Consider the following 21,921-nt stretch of genomic DNA (forward strand, 5'->3'; position numbering starts at 1 on the left):
CTAGGATGATTGATTTGCTCATTGCTGGGATTATGTACTTGCCAGCAGATGGGAGTGCCTGGCTAATCCCAGCAGGCTGTGGTGCCTCTAAGATACGGTACCTCTCTCCAGCTGCTCCCCTTATTGTGAGCACTACTGACCCCGCCTACCTTCCCCAGGAAAAGCCATTTCAGCAATCTCAGGGGCTAGGGAAGTAGCAAGACCTCTGAATGACCCCCACTGTTTGTGTTTGATTGGGTGAATGTGGTGGGTGAATGGTTGTATGGGCAAACAGAAGCTGCAATCTGTCCCTGTCAGTCATGTCTGGGACATTGATGCTTTTGTTGAGATTGTTGTTCTGAGGTGACCGTGGTGTCAGTAGTTGTAATGTCACAACAAATGCTGAGGACCGTGAAAATTCCTTGAGAACAGAAATCCAGATTTCAAACTGATTTCAAATAAGGGGCCATCATCTCCCTTTGGCTGCTCCCGTCAAGGTTTGCACAAAAGTTTTACGCTGGACAACCCCTTCCATTAACCCAGGCTTGGGACTGGCACCAACAAATGCATAGTCACATGGGTCCCCAGTGGCTGGGTTATTTCAAACAATGGGTATATGATATAAAAGGGTTGTGAAATGAAGAGTGCAGTTTAATTGTCATTGTCCCCCTCACCTCCCTGTTATATCTTTGTAGTATGTTCTTTCAGCCAGCATGAATATCGCGATGTGACGATGTGAAAAGTGCTTAGTTGTCACATTTGACCTACCACAGCACAGCACCCAGTGCACACAGTGAAATGTGTCCTCTGCTTTTAACCCATCACTTTGGTGAGCAGTGGGCAGCCATGACAGGCACCTGGGGAGCAGTGTGTGGGGGGGGGGTACACACACTGCTTCGAATTACGGGTCTGATTCCTGGTAGTAGCCTAGTGGGTAACACACTCGTCTATGAACCAGAACACCCAGGTTCAAATCCCACTTACTACCTTTGTGTCCCTGAGCAAGATGCTCTAAGGGGACTGTCCCTGTAACTACTGATTGTAAGTTGTGTGGATAAGGGTGTCTGATAAATGCTGTAAATGTAAATGTAGGACACCACTGCCCCTATAATCTTGTCATATATTAGGATGTCCTGTCAAGTGGCAATAGCTATGCAGTCGATGACAATTTAGTTAAGAATCTGATTAGTCAGCAATACTGGTGTGTTTGTTATTGTACTGAATCAAATTCAGAAGAGGATAGGTAAACATATGGCATCTTATGTTTATTAAAACTGCTAATCCTGCAAACAGAGAGAAATAATGACGCTGATTCAGACACTTATACATGGACTTTTGGACTCAAGTGGACTTTATAAAATTTGTTATAAAATATAAAAAAAATACAGTATGTGTCATAATAATAATAAATAACCTCATGCTTTAAAATCTGCTAAGTGTACTATATACAGAATATTGTGTTCATAAAAATGTTGAACAAATGACAGATTCATTGCCTCTACATAGTTCTAACATGGGCTGAATTACAGTAATTTTAGGAGGTTTATTCTTCCTATTCTGCTTGGAGAAGAGCAACTCTCAGCACCTCTTAAAAAGTTAATCTCACTCTTTGACAATAGCTGACATTCAAAGAGATTATACATAAAGCTGCTTAGACTGCTGCATGAAGATGTGAACTTATGTCAACGTGTCTTCAAGGACGTCTTATCTAAAGAGTGGAGCGGCAGAATGAAGGCAAAAGCTTGAAAGGCTTTTAGACAAAATTTGCGATGCACCCGTAGTTTACTCTGCCCGTAGTTTACTCTGCCCGTAGTTTACTTTGCTAAACTGTAATTCTTAGATTTTCATTGACAATCAGCTCTGGATGGTAGTTTGTAAGACTCACACCCACACACAGAAAAGTAGAGACATGATATCCTAAATCATGCACATGGCCATTGGGCATCAGGCCTGCAATGACTGAAAAAGGTTCTGATTGGACGCTGGCGTCAGCCTTAATCAGGCGGCCCGTGGCTGGTGGTGTGTTTTTAAGTGCTGCAGGATCTCCTAAACAATCTGAGGGCCGCTGAGCCCCATCAGCAGGCTCAGCAGAGGAGCAATCTGACACTGATCCCCTGCCGGCCCGGCCCTTCCGCCACGTTCTGCTGAGGGCAGCAGCACCTTGCACCCGGTGGCAGCTGTTTACTGTCAGAGATCTAGGTCAGGACATGGTGGAGGGGTGAGGACCGGTAGGGGAGGGGTCAGATAGTGTGTGTGTTAAGAGATGGGAGGTTCCTTCCAACACATGTAATGCCTCATTCCTGTATATGTACACCAGGGCTAACCTGGTGTACAGTAATCAACTGGAAAAGCACCAGCACAGAACTAATGAATTTTCTGTACATATCTGTCCATTGCCTGTTTCGCATGTCTTAGTTTCTGATTAATCAAATTCACTGCAATAATGTGGCTAGAGCAAAGTACTATAGTCTATGTGTACAGCATGTGAACATAATGGAAAATAATTATTTTTTAGATTCTGGGCCTTGTCCACATTGTGAAGCTGGTCAAGTTTAGCATTCAGTACCATAATTCAAATTGTTTGACTTCCATCTAGTTTTTTTTTTGTCTCTTTGCTCATAGACAAATTTGCATTATAAGATAGACAATTGCTGGTCCATTTTACATTTACATTTAGAGCATTTACCAGATGCCATTATCCAGAGTGACTTACAATCAGTAGTTACAGGGACAGTACTCCTGGAGCAACTTAGGGTTAAGTTTCTTGCTCAGGGACACAATATTAATAAGTGGGATTTGAACCTGGGTCTTCTGGTATGCGAGTGTGTTACCCACTAGGCTACTACCATCCTATTTAAAAAGACAAGAGGCTCCAGAACCAGTGTGTGATTTGCAATTATTACTGCTTATGAAATTTTTCAGAAATGCAGAAATGAACCTTGAAAGTACCTTACCACTGATTTCAATAAATGAAAGACATTCATGAAGAATAATATCTGTAATAAAAACATCTACTGTTATGTTAGAACTAGACACATTTTTAACTATATATAATGCAACTGAATATTGTAAAGTATGTACAACTGTTTCATAATGAAAAACCAGTGACATTTCCTGATCAAAGAATTATAAGTTATTAATCTACCATGGCAGGGTCCCTTTGTATTGAACTGTGAGGGGACAGGCTGACACCAACGGCTTTCCATCTGACGTGAAGGTGCTTTAAGAGGCTCATCTGCAGCACCTGCAGCACCACTTTAGCACCTGGTTATGTAACACAGGTGCAATAAGAGCCTCAAGAGTTCCTCAGTCAGCACTGCACAGATCATATCCTAAACACCTTAGGCCCTCCATGTTGGAAGGATTTTAGATGTGAAGGCAGGAGAAAGGATGGACCCCTTTTTTGCATGATATGAACCAGGCTGCTCTAATTGTTTGGTGTGTAAGAATGGGGACACAGAATCTAAATGAACTGAACCCATGTGAGATATCTGATCAGTTATCTAAAGCAACCATGGCATTCATAATCTGTTTAATAAAGTTTGCAAATGTTTCAATACTTGATACTGATCGGTAGTAATTACATTACATCACATGTGACAATCACTTCACTTTACAGTTTAAGGTAAGTGTATACACAATCAAACCAGATCACATCTAGTCAACATGTATAATCATTCTATTTCAGGGCAACCCTCCCCCATACCCACTCATAATCTCTTCATTTTGCCATAATCTCTGCTCTGCTCATCTAAGCAAGTCCTGGCCTAAAACTCTGGCACAGCCACCTGCCTGTTACATAAATGCAGGTAATGCTGTCACGCCGGCTTGCTGACGGGGGAATGACACGCAGAAGCAGGACATGCTGGGAACAGGTTTTATTATAAAATAAACAATAAATATAAATAAACAATGGCTCGGTGGCCAAGAACTGGAAATAACGGGTAACAACTAAAACAAACCCGCAGGCATGTGGCGATTGCCAGAACTCAAAACACCAACCAAAAACTCAAGTTCATGCTCAGGTCCACGAAAATGTAGTCCCTTCCAAAGGGGTGGCAATCTGCGGTTTTTATGCACTGTCAGGATTGGGTGCAGGTGATGAGCACAGCTGCAGTCAATCCTGACAAATGCAAACCTGATCTGAACTGATTCAAAGTAAACGTTAGGAGAGGTTTGCTGCATGTACCACCGAGGGATTGATTGGGATCCCAAATAATGTGTTTATTCAGGTCTCTGAAAATTTTAAAGAACAATGGCCTGGTCAAAAAAGATGCATGCTGTAATATTGGATAGCCTTGCATTTGCTGTAGCATTTGTACACTATACTTATGAGATGTCACATTAATTATTTAATAAAAAAGTCAAAATGCTACATAAATTCAACACATCCCAATGATTGGAAGTCTGTGATGGCCAGTCAGCTGACCATGGTATTGCCACTTAATGTTGCTTCCCTTCTTACCCTAATGCTCTCAAGTCTGGCCACTCATCATGATGTTTTACTATTGTTCCTCTGATTTTCTTGAAAATGTAAGACTTTTTATGATGAACTAGAGAAGGGAATACTTTTTTTTTTTTGCACTTTTTTTGTTGCACTTCTACCTCTAACCATAACCATATCTAAAATAATTATTATTATTGTTAAATATGTTTGTGTGAGATTTTTTTCCAAACCAGACATCCATTTATGAGTTTAATATGAATGATGATCTCAGACTTTACTCCTAAACTCTTGACATGGTTTTTGTCCTTCAGTGACAAGAAGCATAAATTTACCACCTTATCTTCACTTTACAGACACAGACAAAGTTAAATTCACCCTGGTTAGGCTGTCCTAGTTAGGGTACCGGGCCACTGTAGCACCAATATATCACTATTACCACATATTTCAGTATCAGTCGTACGATGCCACCGTCTGCCGCTGCTTCTGTTTGTTTTCTCCGAGACACGGAATCAAGCACCCAGACTACTGGCAGACCCCAGTGAAGAGACCAGCAGATAAATCCTGGTTCCTGACAACTGCTAAACGAGGACATAGCATGAAATGAACCAGACGGTCACCACAGTCACCACCACCGTTACAACTACAGCTTCAGGGATCTTCAAGTGGACCAGTAGCATCATTATGGACACGTAATCTAGACCATGACACTGGACTACATTCTGGACTTTTCCAACCCTACAACTGTAGGATTTATTATTATATCATCCCCAACCCTGCACTGACACCATTTGCAGGCTCACTCTACCCTGGAAGGGGGTCCCTCTCTGTACCACTCCTTCCCAAGGTTTCTTCCTTTCTTTTTTTTCTCTCTCCTAGAGAGAGAAAAAGTGTGGGGGGGTGTGGGGGTGTCAACTGTAGGGCCTGTCAAAGCCCATTGATACATACTGTATGTGATTTTGGGCTATATAAGAAATAATTGTTGTTGTTGTTGTTTACTCCTCAGTTAAAGACACAAGAATCTCTCTCCTATCTTTTTTTAGCTGGAGAAAAAAACGAAAACAGTTCTCTGTGGCTGAATGACCTGGTGACACCTTGACCTGATTATTGCAAAAGAAACACATGTAAAAAATATCCAGTGGAACAGGTTAAATATTTTTTGTTCCCAAAGGGCTTGTTACCTGTAATTCCTCTGTGACTGCACACTGTTCACAACATAACTAAAAACAGCGTGTTAACTAAATCTGACGTGGCATTTCTCGCTTCATAAAGACCATTAGACCTTGCAGTCATGGAGATCCTCTTGTCTTCAGAAATCCCAGTGTTACTTTGTAGATCTTTGTGTGGACCTCACAGAAAATGCTGCTAATATAGACAAGCAGGTTAGAGTTCAAATGGTTCTGTCTGCTCGTCCAGACAAGGACCCCCTCCCCCCCTAATCGGGATCTCTAATCTTTTTACACACTAGTTTAGACCAACAGAGAGGGGTCTGTTAAAAGCACTCAGCACCAAGCCAGCAATGAATAGAGATTTTAGCACAGATCCCACAGCTTTACAGCAGAAGAATCAGTGTTTATTCAGAATTTTTATGTTAGCACACTCTCTATACCAACAATTACAAATGTCATAATGAAAAGATAGATAGATCAACTAGTGCTAATTAGTGGACAACATTATGCAATATTTGACAATACACATGGTTTCTAAATGCCAATATGATGTTGATGAGAAGAACTCAGACCTTTTTAGACACACACTGAAAAGTTTCTCCATAACAATGCTGTAACTGATCTCCTTGATTCTACTCTTCCATCATTCTCCTAGGTACACAGAAGGCTTGTGTTGCTGTCTGGCTTTTGTGTGTGACCTGGCACTCTGTAAGTCCATAATAAGATAAACCCACAAATCAAAGAAAAAAGCAAATCACTGACTTCAGCTCTCTAATTGCCAGTAAATCATGGAGGAGTCACTAATTAGTCAGACTGGGATCTAGAGAGCAGCCACCATATGGCACCGAGATGGGCTTGCAACAAGGGTCCACTTTGCTCTTTCTGTCTGAAGGCTAATTGTTTTCCTTGAGCGCTACCTCCTCCCTGGGTCTTTGTTAACATAGAAGAGCACATAAGCTTGTTAGCTGATTTGAGATGGGTGTTTATTTCCCCAGTATCTTTAAATCACAAGACCTTTAACAATGGAGCAACATTTTAATCTTTTGAGAGCACATGGATCTTTGACTAATATTTCTGATTTGATTATGTGATCAGAAACATGATGCTCTATTATGAAGGCATTGTGTTGCATCGCCATTAGTCATCACATGTTTAAGAAAAGTGGTTTGATCAGTCTCAAACAATGATGAAATATGAACAAACATGGTCAGTGAGCATCAATGAGAGATTCATATGTTGTATACAGTAACCTCACTCAGTACAAACAACAGTAATGATTCAATAAAAATACATGTGGGGAGTGTTTGTGATTGCCAGCTTCAGTATTCTACCAATCAGAATGCTTGAATTAAAGCACTCATAATTGGATGATGATGTGCCATTTTGCATAAAGTTATTGTGTTTTTTAAAGTTAAGATGACTACCAAACTTAACTTCTTCAGTTTTGATGTGGCTTCAGAGTCTAACATTACAAGCTTATAATCCTTGTACACCTCAGAGAATCAGTCTCTTACATTTGTTCAGATCAGAACATAATTCAACAGAGCATAGCTTCTGTTGAATTTTTTTTTTTTTCACTTAACCTTTTATTTAGTGTTACAAATTACAAGGCACATTTCACATATTAAGGAATGTCTTCAGAACATTGTAAACTGAGCACAAATAGTACAAAATATTACAACCAAAATCACCACAACAAAAAATAAATAAATAAATAAATAAAAAAAAAAATAATAATAAACAAACAAACAACAAAAAAAATCCAAAAAACAGCAAAACCAATCAATGAACAAACAAATGAAAAACAAAAAACAAAAACACTGATCGTTTTTGCTTACAAGAGGACTTCCAGTTCTTATATTAAGTTTTCTATATACTGGTATAATGATTGAGCTTCAGTATTTTTACAGCGACTTAGCACTTCCTTGAATAAATATATTTCATTTGCAAAAATCTTGAAAACGGGGGTGGTTTTTAGAAATCGAGACTTATGAATAAAAGATTTTGCCATAAGAATTAAGTTATTATTACAGTATTCTGATTCTTCATCTCCTATCAGACCAACCCTTATTATCTCAAAGCTCAAAGGTGGAATAGATTTTTTACACATTATCCAATTTTGAAAATCATTCCAAAAAATATGTGTGGCATTGCAAACAAAAAAGAGGTGTTCTAATGTCTCAATATTAGAGTTACTTCTGTTGAACTAAATGCTGGAAACCTTTATGCTAGTCATAAAAACATCAGAACATGCATATCAGAACAGCTTTCGACACTCTGTACTCTGCAAAACAGTTCAGGTCCTCCAAATTCCCACCATATCCAGAATATCAATTTCATATCCAAGCAGTTAAATCTATAAAGAACTTGCATTACAGTTTCTGAGATTTAAAGGAGCTTGGATCAGAGTAGTTGTGGTGACTCAAGGAGGGCAAAGTAGTTTCGCTTCTGTAAACTGCACCAGAACTATCTAAACTAATAAATCAAACTATTTTGCAAATAAGTCTGCCTTTACTCCTCTTATCTATGCATTGATGCAAACCAGCATCTCAACATAGACACAATAATAATTTGACTATCTATGAGACCTTGATGTATGAGTCAGTGGTTTTCAGTTCATTTCCTGGAGCTTCCTGAGGTGTGGAGCTTGCTCATGCTGGAGAGATACTGTTCAACTTCTTGTGAATGATTTCTCTTCATGTTAGCAATCATGGGAGACGAGGGACATCTGGTATCCACCATCAAAGGTAAAAGTAATAAAGTGTATCCTGAGCAAACCAAGGTCAGCAGGTATGATCTTCCAGCATCACTACTGACTGGAGGTGGTGGCACCTGAAAATGTTCATCAGGAACTAAAATTAGGAGTCGTTCTTTTTTATTATTATTTCTGTTTCACTGATTGAATGTAGACATTGGATTTTGTATTTATTTTGTATTTACAATCATTTTCATTGTGAATGCATGTTATACAATGTTCGCATTTGCATTGAATGAATGAAAATATCACTGAATTAATGTATTTGTATTTCGCAGTTGCTTATTCAACCATACCAGGGTTGGGTCCAGTCCTTCAGTATTTTTATTTTGATCATGAATCTTTTTTTTTCATGTTATCCTACAGCAGGCAAGGCAGAGATGGAGGAGAATATTTTTTCTGGATGAGTTTAATTTCGATGCTCTCTGAATTTCCTGTTGATCTCTGTAAATTTGTTTTTGTTTATTTGTTTTTTAAAGATATATGATTAACTGAACAGCAAAAGTTAATTTTTCCTGATTTTTACTCTTTACATTAAAAAGCAAAGCACATTACATGCAGTAAGGATATAGGCATTTAAGAGGGAAATGTTTATTGGAATTGGAAGTTTATATATTTTTTCATGTATGCACACACAATAGCTTAAATAAACTCTCCAGTTTATCAAATCTTTTATTTTTCCACTTGTTGACAATGGGGCTAATTCCTAGCAGTGTGACTGATTGATCCACCCTAGATGGACAGTAAAGATTAAGAGGATGACAAATAGGCATTTGCTTACACAGCGCTTGGTGCTAATCCCCTTGTCTTCCTTTAGGGAGCCCTGGCAGGGTGAAGCTCTCAGACACGGCCCAGCATCGCTGCACAAAGGACCAGTGGACAGACTTCCACCAGCAGACAGCCCAGGACACAGACTCCATTCCATAGGCCTAGGCAACATCCATCAGGAGCCAAAGCAAACTATATTGTTTCTTTCACCAGACAAATTGGGAAATAGTTCACTTTTATAGACCTGACTGGGCTCAGAGTGGACATTTTGCTGAAGCCAATTGGGCATTGGTTCCAAGAACTGCTGTGCGAGTGCCTCTGCATCCAAAGCCTTGTAACCAAAGCCGATGGATGATCACCTTTCCAAGATGGGGCCGATGGACTCCCCTACAGATTCTCCAAGGAGCAACAGTACAGAGGAGAGCCAAGGAGGTGAGTCAACTACAGCTGAATTATTATACTTCTTCTAATTACACTACTACAAAATTGTAGTATAATTCAGACATTTGTGTTTCGTTTAATAATCATTTTACCTTGATTTGTACAGCACATTTAATTGTACCATACTTTTTTACACACAGAAGACTTTCAAAGTGCTTTGCAGCGGCAAAACACAGTAATGAAAAAAAAAGAAAGTTAAAAAGTGACAAATGACTGCAAAAATTGCTATAAAATTTGTATTTGCACATTGTTAAAGGAGTCATAAATGTAAATAGGAAGGTAGTAGCCTAGTGGGTAACACACTTGCCTATGAACCAGAAGACCCGGTTTTGAATCCCACTTACTACCATTGTGTCCCTGAGCAAGACACTTAACCCTAAGTTGCTCCAGGGAGACTGTCCCTGTAACTACTGATTGTAAGTTGCTCTGGATTAGGGCGTCTGATAAATGCTGTAAATGTAAATGTAAATAATAAGAATTCTCGCTGAATCTCCTCATTATGTCTTACAGTTAAGAGCCCAGCCCCAGGCAAAATCCTGAGCACAGGCCTGCTCTGCAAAGTGTGTGCCGACACCAGCAGTGGTAAACATTATGGTATCTATGCCTGCAATGGCTGCAGTGGCTTCTTCAAGCGCAGTGTACGACGTAGACTCATTTACAGGTGAGGATGTGTGGAATGAATTACATAATCAGAAGACATCAAGTACAGATGAATTTTATAAGATTGTGCTGAGAATGTGAAACCATTGTAGATGCCAGGCAGGAACTGGTATGTGCCCAGTGGACAAAGCTCATCGTAACCAGTGTCAGGCCTGCCGTTTGAAAAAGTGCCTCCAGGCTGGCATGAACAAGGACGGTGAGTGAGATGAGTATTTGCTGAGTATTTTTTTCCCTGGAAAGGTGTCTGTCTTTGTTCCTTACTCTCCTTCTCAAATCCACTCCCTCAGCCGTCCAGAATGAGCGGCAGCCCCGCAGTACAGCCCAAGTTCGGCTGGACAGTCTAGACATGGACCCTGAGAAGGAGCACCTGGCCACCACCCGGGAGCCCACCTCCACCTGCTCGGTGATCAGCAGGCCACACCTGACCTCTTCAACCATCACCTCCACAGCTGCCCCGATGCCACGCAGCAGCAGCCCCCAGAACAATCACCGCTTCATGGCCAGCCTGATGACGGCTGAGACCTGTGCCAAGCTGGAGCCAGAGGATGGTAAGTGTTATTAACATATAACATATTGTTGTGGGTTTTTTAATGATTATGTTTCATTTAGATTTAATATTTAGACCTATTAATAAAACCAAATTTCATTAAGTGTGCCTAAGTATAATCAGTCCAGCCACTGACAAAAAAAATCTTCATCTTTCTATGCAATGCAGTGGACGAGAACATTGACGTGACCAGTAATGAGCCAGAGAGAAGCTCCCCCGAGTACAATCCATCCCCTTACTCCTCCAGTGCTCCTGAGAGCGTGTATGAGACGTCTGCTCGTCTCCTCTTCATGTCAGTCAAGTGGGCCAAAAACCTGCCTGTGTTCTCCCACCTGCCATTCAGAGACCAGGTGAGATTATCGCTGTAATCTCACTGTCACGCATACAGGACACACCTCATGTGTCCTGTTGTTCTGTACTGATTACGACCAGAAGGGACGGATGTATGTAAAACGTTTATTTAGCTTGACATTGACGTCTAATATGGACTTTTACTTCCTTACCATTAGCTGCTTGCTGAGAGAATTTTGATTATCGATTAAATAACTGGAGGAAATCTTGGCCTTGCAGGTGATTCTACTGGAGGAGGCATGGAGTGAACTCTTCCTGCTCTGTGCCATCCAGTGGTCCCTGCCGCTGGACAGCTGCCCCCTGCTGGCTTTGCCCGACGTGCCGTCCTCTCAACAGGGCAAGACCAGCCCCTCAGCCTCCGACCTGCGGCTGCTGCAGGAAGTGTTTACTCGATTCAAGAACCTTGCTGTGGACCCAACTGAGTTTGCTTGCCTCAAGGCCATTATCCTCTTCAAGCCTGGTAAATGTTCTGCATTATTATTATTATTGTAGCCTTGGATTATATTGCATCTATAATCAAATAATAAGCATAATATCCATGACAACTTGACAGCAGAATGGATTTGTCATGAATAAGCTTATATCGTTTCTGCACAGAGACCAGGGGGTTGAAGGACCCAGAGCAGGTGGAGAACTTGCAGGACCAGGCACAGGTCATGCTGGGCCAGCACATCCACACTCTATACCCCAGCCAAGCAGCCAGGTGGGACTCTGAAGATGCCTAGTCACAATATTCACCAACATTTGTGTTGTCATATGAACATAAGTATTTACCTAATGTTATTGTCCTCAGATTTGGACGACTGCTGCTGCTTTTACCTGCTCTCCACTTTGTGAGCTCTGAGAGGATAGAGATGCTGTTTTTTCACAGGACAATAGGGAACACACCCATGGAGAAGCTGCTGTGTGACATGTTCAAGAACTGAATAGAAAGCAAGAGGAAACGATCTGAGACACTTTATGAGCATGCAGTTAAAAATTCTTTCCAACCTGTTTTTTTTTTATTTAGCTTTCTACTTTATCTGTTTAGTTTTTGTATAAATGATTCAGTATTATTTGTAAATAAACATATCCCTGCTGATGTTATACATAGATTAGTTGCTGTGAATAGACACTACAGTCTCATACATCTTTGATAGAACCATATAAAGACAAATCCATATTTGCCTTCAAGTTGGTTTGCGTAAAGCAATATGACAGCAATATATTTTAACATTAATGTTTAATGAAAGTCTTAAAGATGGGGAACTGTTGTTGATGCAACATTTCTAATTATTTTGAGAGCTGAAACAAATGCTTATTCTGTTTGTACAAACATAAATAAATAATTTTAATGTTCAATTTTCTTTGAGAACGAGTTTGTAATTTATCATCCTCACCTCTAGAGGGCAACGTTGGCTTTTAACCCATCGTGAGAGTTCGTCCTCTTACGAAAACACGGAAGAGAGGTTTGAGCAGGGTGTTTTATTTATATAGCTGCGTTTAGTAAACCATGGCAAAATTAAATATTTAAGTCAAGCTAAAGAAACGTCAGTAATGTTCGGGAAATCATTTCCGTATCAGTACCAGTCACTTCCCCATAAAGACCCACTTTACGCGATCGGTCCAGGTTTGTTTGTGCCCGATAAAGACTTGGAGCAAAACCATTACAGTCACAGAGGACACTCGTTTGACTATGTTCCCAAAATTATTGACGAAGACTTCACGGGTACGTCTAAAGCTCCCAAATGACGCGGCAGTATATGTGTTCATTATTCTGGAGGCCAATAAAAACGCGAATAACTGTATTTCTCTCTCTAGACAGGAACCAAGGAGTCTTGTCCCGCATATGCCACCGAATTGTGGTTTTCTTAGTGACATTATGCACTTTCATAACCTTCCCCATATCTGGTTGGTTTGTACTAAAGGTATCTTTGTGAATTGAACTGTTAACGATTGTCTTTAAATGACTTGTTTATTTGGGGATTTTTCACATTAGATTGATTGTTCGCTTTAAAGGTTGTGCCAAACTTCCAAAGGATTGTTTACTTTCGCCTTGGCCGAGTTTGTTCACCGAAAGGTCCGGGGGTGGTCCTGGTGTTGCCTTTTATTGATCAGTGGCAGAGAGTTGACCTCCGAACTAGAGCATTTAACATCCCACCGTGCAAGGTTGGTCTGCTCCTGTCATATTCATTTAATGTAAACTCATATTGACAGAAAACACCGAATTCTTGCAGAAGAAAACCTGAAATATGGTCCTAAGTATTAGACTTTTTACTCAGTATTTAGTAGAAGGACCCTTTTGATCTAATACATCCTTTTGGGAAAGATGCAACAAGTTTTTCACACCTCGATTTGGGCATCCTCTGACATTTCTCTTTGCAGATCCTCTCCCGTTCAGGCCATTCAAGATCAGTCATGGAGCCACTCCATTATTTTAGCTGTGTGCTTAGGGTCATTTTCTTATTGGAAAGTAAACCTTCGGCCCAGTCTGAGGTCCTGAGCACTCGTCCAGGATATCCATGTACTTGGTCGCAGTCATCTTTCCCCTGGATTGCAACCAGTCGTCCTGTCCCTGCAGCTGCAAAACACCCTCACAGCATGATGCTGACACCACCGTGCTAATTTATTGGACAAGAAGTGCCTGTTTTTTTCCCACACATACCGCTTAGAATTAAGGCCAAAAAGATCTATCTTGGTCTCATCAGATCAGAGAATCTTATTTTTCATTATTTTGGAGTCTTTTGGGTGTTTTTTTTGCAAACTCCATGGAGCGTAGATGAAATCTCAATGAAGGCATATAACTATCTTAAGGATGATCAGAAGAAATGGACAGCACCTAAGTTAAATATATGAGTGTCACAGCAAAGGGTCTGAATACTTAGGACCATGTGATACAACTCATACAAAATGCAGCAGCACGACTGATCTTCGACCTTCCCAAATTCTCCCACACCACCCCTCTGCTACGTTCCCTCCACTGGCTCCCAGTAGCTGCACGCATTAGATTCAAAATACTGATGCTGGCCTACAAAGCCAAATATGGAGTAGCCCCATCCTACCTCACAGCCCTTATTACACCTTGCACTGCACCTCGTATACTCCTTGCCTCCAGTACTTCTCGTCTGGTCCCTCCATCGCTAAAGGTAAAAGGAAAACATTCATCTAGACTCTTCTCCGTTTTGGCCCCTTGGTGGTGGAATGAACTTCCCCTCGAGGTCAGAACAGCTCAATCACTGAGCACCTTCCTCTTTAAAGAATATTTAGATTAAATTGTAACTTTTCTTATTGTCAAACTTGTGTAAATAATCTACAACAGAGTGAATAAAAAGATTGTATTCATAGTTGGGGTCCTACTGAACTGGAATTGATCTCTTCATCGATGATAACTTGAAAGCACGTTGTAAGTCGCCCTGGATAAGGGCATCTGCCAAATGGCATAAATGAAAAAGTAAATGATATTTCAGATTTTGCAAAAATGTAAAGAATTCTGTGTTTCTGTCAATATGGGGCTGCTGTGTGTTCATTAATCAGGAAAAAATTTATTTAAATTATTTTAGCCAATGGCTGCAATATATCAAAGAAAGACAAATTTAAGGGCGTCTGAATACTTGAGTACTTACAGTCCCTCTGGAGACACTCAGAGTTAAGTGTCTTGCTTAGGAAAACAATGCTGGGGTTTGAATCATTGGAGAGTGTATTACCATATAACATTCTTGTACAAATTGTATATTGTAATGTATATATATCTGTGGCTTTTCCTCTAAGGTCAGCACTAATGATGGAGGTGTGGTGTCAGTAGGAGCTGACATTCAGTTCAGAATCTGGAGTCCAGTGATGTCAGTGGTGGCGGTGCAGGATCTGAATGCCTCGACCAGACTAACAGCACAGAACGCACTGACACAGTGCCTGAGCAGAAGAACTGTTGGAGAGATTCAGTCTGACCGGGTCAAACTGGGTGACCACTTGCAGGTGAGGGCTGAGTAGTGTGTGGGGAGTGCAAATGTGTAAGTGTAAATGTAAGACCAACCATCACAATAGGATAGTGGGGATATATGACAATAAATAAGGGGTGTAGGTAAGGCACATCACAATTGAGGTGGTAGTGATAAACTGTAGTTTCACATAGTGCTGGGCAGTGGTGGACTAGTAGGTAAGAAAGCCCATAACTAGAAGGTTGTCTGTTCAAATCCCAAACTGCCATGGTGCCACTGAGCACCATTCCCACACACTGGTCCCTGGGCGCCTTTCATGGCTGCCCACTGCTCACTAAGGGTGACTGGTTAAATGCAGAGAACAGCTTTCAGTGTGTCACCGTGTTGTGCTGTGCTGCAGCATTTGTAAATGATAATCATTTAATTTTCACTTATGGTGCAAACTAATCACTATTACATGTCACATGGTGGGATCAAAAAAATTAAATATAGACTAAGCCATATTAGTAAAAAAACATTTGACCATTGAAGCTTGTAGTCAAGCTTAATTTGGATATATTTGATATACAGTATATATGTGGGACACTTGATTAATTTTCTATGTCTTACTCTTATACACTTTTGTAATACACTTTTGTGGGTAACAAACCTAGAAACCAGATAAACACAATTGGCCAAAAAAAAAGACACTTAAACCTGAGTTGCTTCTTGTATTTCCTGATTGCTAGTCGCTATGGACAGTAGTGTCAGGTTAATGTAATATGACTAGTCACATTTCATTTGCAGTGTTTTATCAGAAAGAGTTGATCCTTTATCTTCTTTTTATGGCAGATTGACATTAATGAGATGACGCGTCTGTGGGGCCTGGAGGTGGATCGTGTGGAGCTCAGCCTGGAGGGTGTGCTGAGGGGGCCAGATAACTTGTCTCCAAGTGGATCTGTTATCATGCCCCCTTCAGTCCCAGGAATGGAGGGCCTTGTCGGGCCCATTCAGCAGCTCGCTCATTTCCTGGGAAACATGGCAGCCAACCAGCCACCCAAAGGTATCTCTAATGTAAATCTGTTCACATTACTGAATTGGTGTAAAAGCTACTTAAACTATTGTTTTGTCCGCAGTGTCTGTGGTGAATGAGCAGCTCTATGAGACACCCAGCATACGTAAGCTGGATAGTGTGGAGCAGATCATGTCTGCCGTGAGTAGAGTGCTGTCTGACAGACTGGTGCGACTGGTGGGGGCTGGCTACCAATTCCACATCTCCTCCCACACTGACCAGATCAAGAGCTACTATGTGGACTTGAGCCAAGGTGAGATCAACTGGTCTTGTCTTTCACACAGGCCTGAGTGTTCTGTTTCACAGCTCAGACGTTTGTCCTGGATATCACCTTCTATAACATCATTCCAGGAAAACTGAAGCCCAAACAAAAAGTCTTCAATAACGAGTGTGGCAGATTATTACCAAAACATCCACTTATTCATTATATAGTGCAGTACATATTGAATAATCCAGAATTATTTTACATTATAGTTCATTCCCCGATATGTTATACTGCGTCAGTGGTACCCAAAAGCTTTTCTTAGGAGGGCCATATCATTGTCTTGCTGTCTAAGAGGGCCACAGTATGTTGGTAGCAATAGCCAGGAAATAGTATTATGGTCTACTTTGATACTGAGTATTAACCCATAAAATGTAATGATTTAGTCAAAGGCTTTTGCATTCTGATAGGGTGGTAGTAGCCTAGTGGGTAACACACTCGCCTATGAACCAGAAGACCCAGGTTCAAACCCCACTTACTACCATTGTGTCCCTGAGCAAGACACTTAACCCTACGTTGCTCCAGGGAGACTGTCCCTGTAACTGCTGATTGTAAGTCGCTCTGGATAAGGGCGTCTGATAAATGCTGTAAATGTAAATGTAAATGATAGGATGCTTACCATTCATGTCATTGTCAACAATATAAACTGCATCCTAATAAGGTAGAATTAAATAGAAGCAAGATTTGTCAAAGTATTATATTTTGAAAAGGCCATATGACCTTGTTCACACTGTACAGTGTGAATTTGGTTCAGCACTGGAACTTCAACCAGTGACCAAAAACATTTATTCATTTATATTGACAACATAGAGAATGCATGGGGAAACAGTTTTATGCTGGATACAATATTTTACACAAATTCCACGCAAAATGATGTGGTGGGCCACAGTTTGGTGACCAATGAACTCTATAGTGATCAAAGGAATGTTTGCAGTTAAAAGTAAAGTGATGGTAAATGTGAGTTGAACACAGTACTGGAAGAATATTCTACTGTCATTGTTTGAGGGCAACGTTTTTATGATTACTCCATGCTACCTGCTAAACTAGTTTTGATTGCAAATTGATTGCAAGTGCAAGAAGAAGTGCTATGTGAGTGGTCTGCCCCACCGGGGCAGTGGTGGCCTAGCGGTTAAGGAAGCTGCCCTGTAACCAGAAGGTTGCCGGTTCGAATCCCGGTCTGCCAAGGTGCCACTGAGGTGTCACTGAGCAAAGCGCTGTCATGGCTGCCCACTGCTCACTCAGGGTGATGGGTTAAATGCAGAGGACAAATTTCACTGTGTGCACCGTGTACTGAGCTGCTGTATATCACATGTGACAATCACTTCACTTCACACCTCATAATAAAGCATATTGTAACTGCTGGTACATTCAAATTCAAATTTTATTTGTCACATACATAGTCATACACGGTATGATATGCAGTGAAATGCTTTTTGCGACTGCTACAGACTACAGTATTGCAAGTGTATACAATGAAAACCAAAATGCAAATATTGCAAATATAACCAAATATTACACTTTTATGTCTTTGACATAAAATATTTGTAACTGGTAGGGTGAAGGTGTGCAAATGAGTGAAAGACTGATGTTTAAAAAAAAGTGTGCAAAGTGATTTGTGCAGAGTCCAGAGTGATTGAAGGTGAAAGTGCTGGAGTTCTATGTACTGTTGTTGTTGAGAGCTCGCACAGCCAGCGGGAAGAAGCTCCTCCTCATTCTCTGTGTTGGACATCAGGGAGCGAAAGTATTTCCCTGATCGCAGCGGAGAGAAGAGTCCATTGTTGGGGTGCCTGAGGTCCTTCACTATCTTCCTGGCCCTGGTACAGCACCGTTTGCTGTAGATAGATCAGGGAGCTTGGTACGGATGAATCGTTCGGCTGATCGAACCACTCTCTGTAGGGCTCGTCTGTCCTGCATGGTGCTGTTCCCGAACCAGGTTGAGATATTTCCCATCAGGATGCTCTCTATGGTGCAGGAGTAGAAGTTCCTGAGCACCTTGGAGGGCAGTTTGAAGTGGTAGAGACGCTGCCGGGCCTTTTTTTACCATGGTGTTGATGTTACAGGACCATGACAGGTCCTGCGTGATATTAACACCGAGGTTACGGAAGTTGTCCACTCTCTCCACTGGGCTCCAGTTGATGACAGGGGTCTGGTAGGTCCTCTCCTGCTTGGTAATGAAGTCCACTATTACCTCCTTTGTCTTGCTGACGTTCAGGTGGAGATTGTTCCTCTGGCACCAGTTCACCAAATTTCCAACCTCCTTCAGGTAGGCCGTCTCGTCATTGTCAGAGATCAGGCGCACCACGACAGTGTCGTCAGCAAACTTGATGATGGTGGTGGAGTTAGTAGTGGCTGTACAGTCGTATGTGTATAGGGAGTACAGCCCTGGAGCCCTGGGGGGCTCCAGTGCTGAGGGTGATGGAGGCTGAGGCATGTCCGCCCATCCTTTGGTCTCCCGGTTAGGAAGTTGGAGATCCACTGACAGAGGGTGATGGAGGCTGAGGCATGTCCGCCCATCCTGTGGTCTCCTGGTTAGGAAGTTGGAGATCCACTGACAGAGAGATGAGCTGAGTCCCAGGTGCTCCAGCTTGGTGGTTAGTGTGGATTATTGTGTTAAATGCTGAACTGTAGTCAATGAAAAGCATTTTAACATAATTTCCCTTCAGAGTGTCCAGGTGGGTGCGTGCTATACAGTGTGTGGGGACCGCAACCCTTCGATTACGAGTCTGCCTCCTTACCTGCTAGGCCACCGCTGACCCTAAGGCCACCGCTGCCCCTGTTGTTTGTACAGCCAGTGACTAGGGTATAACCATTTAACATTGTCCACAAAAAGAAAACATCGGTTTACTCTCCAACTTTTCTGTTTCAGTTAGATGGATGTCTCTTGGGTTACTTGAGTAAACTGGCAGTAACATTGAAAGAAGTAGAACATTGGTAGAAAGAAGAGAAGAAGAGTGAGATAACGTGGACCCTCTTTTACAGGGTGTGGGGCGTGTGGGGAGGGAGAACCTGGACCAGAGGATCCAGATGTCACCCTGTGTTTGAGTGAGGAGGATCTGCTGGACATGTTTCGGGGTGAGCTGCAGCCCTTTGGAGCTTATGCCAGTGGGAGGCTGAGGGTTCAGGGAGACTTGAATATGGCCATGAAGCTGGAGGAGCTCATCAAAGCCCTGCAAGCACACAGATAACAATTCATTTATCATAAAAATAATAAATGAGTGTCTCATCCAGTTCATCATTTTGTGTTTATTTACAGATACTCAATGACATTCTCAATATTGATATTATGAATTATTATATTATCTTGTGTTTTAGACTTGAACTTGTGTTTGTTTAACTAGTGTATGATTGTTATATGGTACTTTTACACTAAATAGTCCTTAAATCTTTCACAATAGTTTTTTCTTGACCATATATCCTGGTCTAATATACACAGAAGGCCTCCATTAACAGGCCAGTGTTGTGTTTTTTGGTCAGAACAGTGCGCATGACATCCATGCAAGTCAAATTTACCAAAATATTGTTAAACTAAACTTATGACAACCTTGAAAACATCAACTTAAATGACAGTGTTTCTTCCTCTGAGTTCGAGCAAGCCTGAGCTTGAGTAAAATGGGTTCGGCATCAGTTGTAATGTAATGACTTTTAAAAAGAGACACGCAGCTGCAGAGGAAGCACCGTGATTTGGTTCACTACGTAAAGCCAGCAAAGATACTACAGACCTGTGCTAGATTTAAATGTGTCTTGCACAGTCTTACAGGAACTACATACTTCGTTATACATTCATGTACATAAATGTGTCAGATTTCAATAACTTTTCCATAACTTTATATGTTTATTTTTCAAGGCCTTGAAAATTCTCTTTTCAAATTCCATGAATTCCAGGTTTTTAATGACTGTATGAACCATGTGCTTTTCTCAGAAACATACAATAAATGGGTAAATGTTTAACTGGCTGCATTGCTGTAATTTAATTTAATGACGACTGTGGCCTGACGCTTTCACTATTGGGCCGCTCCCACTAAGGTCCCAGTAATTTACACTTTTCCAATTTGGAGGATAATGTTAGAGAATGTTAACTATGTAGAAAGGCAATATCTCAAATAATAATAGAGTAATTGCTGTGGCTCCTTATTTGAAAATGTAGATCTTAAAAAGTTTGGGTTCAAGTCAGGCGTCTGAGCGTTGCCCTTCGTACGATGTGATTCATTGTCGTGCCACCAGCACAGGGTTTCCGAAGATCCTTAAAAAGTCTTACATTTGGATTTTTCAATATGAAAGCCTTAAATATCATTAAGGACTAGTAAATCCAGAGTTTAACGGTCGTAAAAAATACTGCAATACTGGTCCAATAACTGAAATGAAACAAGCCTTCAATCTGTCAGTCATCTCCAAGAATCTGCAGAAACTGAACGCTGCGAACTTCCGGGTTTACTGACGGCGCATGGAAATGACGTAGCCTGTTTGGTGCCCTGTGCGAGAGCTGTTCCTGTCTGTGGCTACCCGATATGGACCGGAGTGCGCATGCGTACTCAGAAAGCCACAATTAAATTTAAAACCATTATCTTTATTGAAACCCATAAAACCTAAATAAAACACGTATCACTGCTGAATTCCAGCGTCCGGTCTGCTGCCACTGTGCCACATAAGAACCAGTTACCCTTCTGAATAAGTTCTTAGCACGTTCCAACGCGACATGGTTCAGCACACAATGCGTAATTTCATCACGTGATTCTATGAATAAGATACCGACAGATTAGTTAATTCATCTTAAACCTTGTGTGTACAACCGCTGCATTTAATAGTGCAGCATATAAGAGTGACTAAACTTCTAAGGTGCACACATGTCGGTAAAATGAGGGTTGAGAAGGTTGCCAGATTGAATCCCGAAACGCAACTGAGGTGCAGAAGATCACAGCTGTGAGCAGATCCTTCTCTTAAGAGCTACGCAGTTGCGGAACGGCTTGACGGTTTGGGATTCAGGCACAGTCTCAGTGTTTAAATCTAAATTGAAAACACATCTGTTGACATCTGGCCTTCTGTTAAAATCCCAGACACAGCGTCAATAATTGAGTCCACTTTATTACACAGTCATCTAGTCACTTTGGTTAGGCGGTTTTAGTTAGGATCGCGGGCCACTATTACACAAATTCACCACTATATATACATAATTGTGTACAAGTTGTATGTCTGCCACTGTTTCTGTTTATTCTCTCTGAGGCACTGAATCAATCGGCCAGAACACCTCCAGAGTCCAATGAAGAGACCACCAGAGGGACCCTGGTCGCTAGCAATGAACTGCTGATGAAATGTACCGGATTATGTGAATATGGACTATATAAAAACCGTCCCCACACACTGCTCCCTGGGGCACTTTTCATGGCTGCCCACTGCTCACCAAGGGTGATGGTTAAAAGAAGAGGACAGCACCATGTGCTGTGCTTCACAATGACAGTCACTTCACTTTCGCTTTTCATAATAAATTATTCCAGCTTGTTTTCTGTGATCAGAAAATTGATCTGCTTGAATGCAATAGGATTGTTCCTCAAAACAAATATCATACATCTTAATAGCTATGTGATC

General features: G+C 41.3%; 2 protein-coding genes across 2 annotated transcripts; both read left to right on the forward strand.

Moving 5' to 3' along the window:
• Nucleotides 1-9,203: 9,203 nt before the first annotated feature.
• On the forward strand, nucleotides 9,204-12,458 carry nr2e3 (nuclear receptor subfamily 2, group E, member 3). Its single transcript, XM_028958928.1, has 8 exons — nucleotides 9,204-9,547; nucleotides 10,067-10,217; nucleotides 10,309-10,412; nucleotides 10,504-10,764; nucleotides 10,932-11,113; nucleotides 11,334-11,574; nucleotides 11,712-11,817; nucleotides 11,908-12,458. The coding sequence occupies exons 1-8, from the start codon at nucleotides 9,463-9,465 to the stop codon at nucleotides 12,038-12,040; spliced, it is 1,263 nt and encodes a 420-aa protein (XP_028814761.1). The 5' UTR covers nucleotides 9,204-9,462; the 3' UTR covers nucleotides 12,041-12,458.
• Nucleotides 12,459-12,530: 72 nt separating this feature from the next.
• On the forward strand, nucleotides 12,531-20,289 carry stoml1 (stomatin (EPB72)-like 1). The gene is made up of 7 exons (XM_028958929.1): nucleotides 12,531-12,822; nucleotides 12,915-13,021; nucleotides 13,113-13,262; nucleotides 14,862-15,065; nucleotides 15,860-16,070; nucleotides 16,144-16,332; nucleotides 19,321-20,289. The coding sequence occupies exons 1-7, from the start codon at nucleotides 12,651-12,653 to the stop codon at nucleotides 19,524-19,526; spliced, it is 1,239 nt and encodes a 412-aa protein (XP_028814762.1). The 5' UTR covers nucleotides 12,531-12,650; the 3' UTR covers nucleotides 19,527-20,289.
• The last annotated feature ends 1,632 nt before the right edge of the window (nucleotides 20,290-21,921 follow it).

Source organism: Denticeps clupeoides, chromosome 17, assembly GCF_900700375.1.
Source record: "Denticeps clupeoides chromosome 17, fDenClu1.1, whole genome shotgun sequence".
In the NCBI taxonomy this organism is placed as follows: domain Eukaryota; kingdom Metazoa; phylum Chordata; class Actinopteri; order Clupeiformes; family Denticipitidae; genus Denticeps; species Denticeps clupeoides.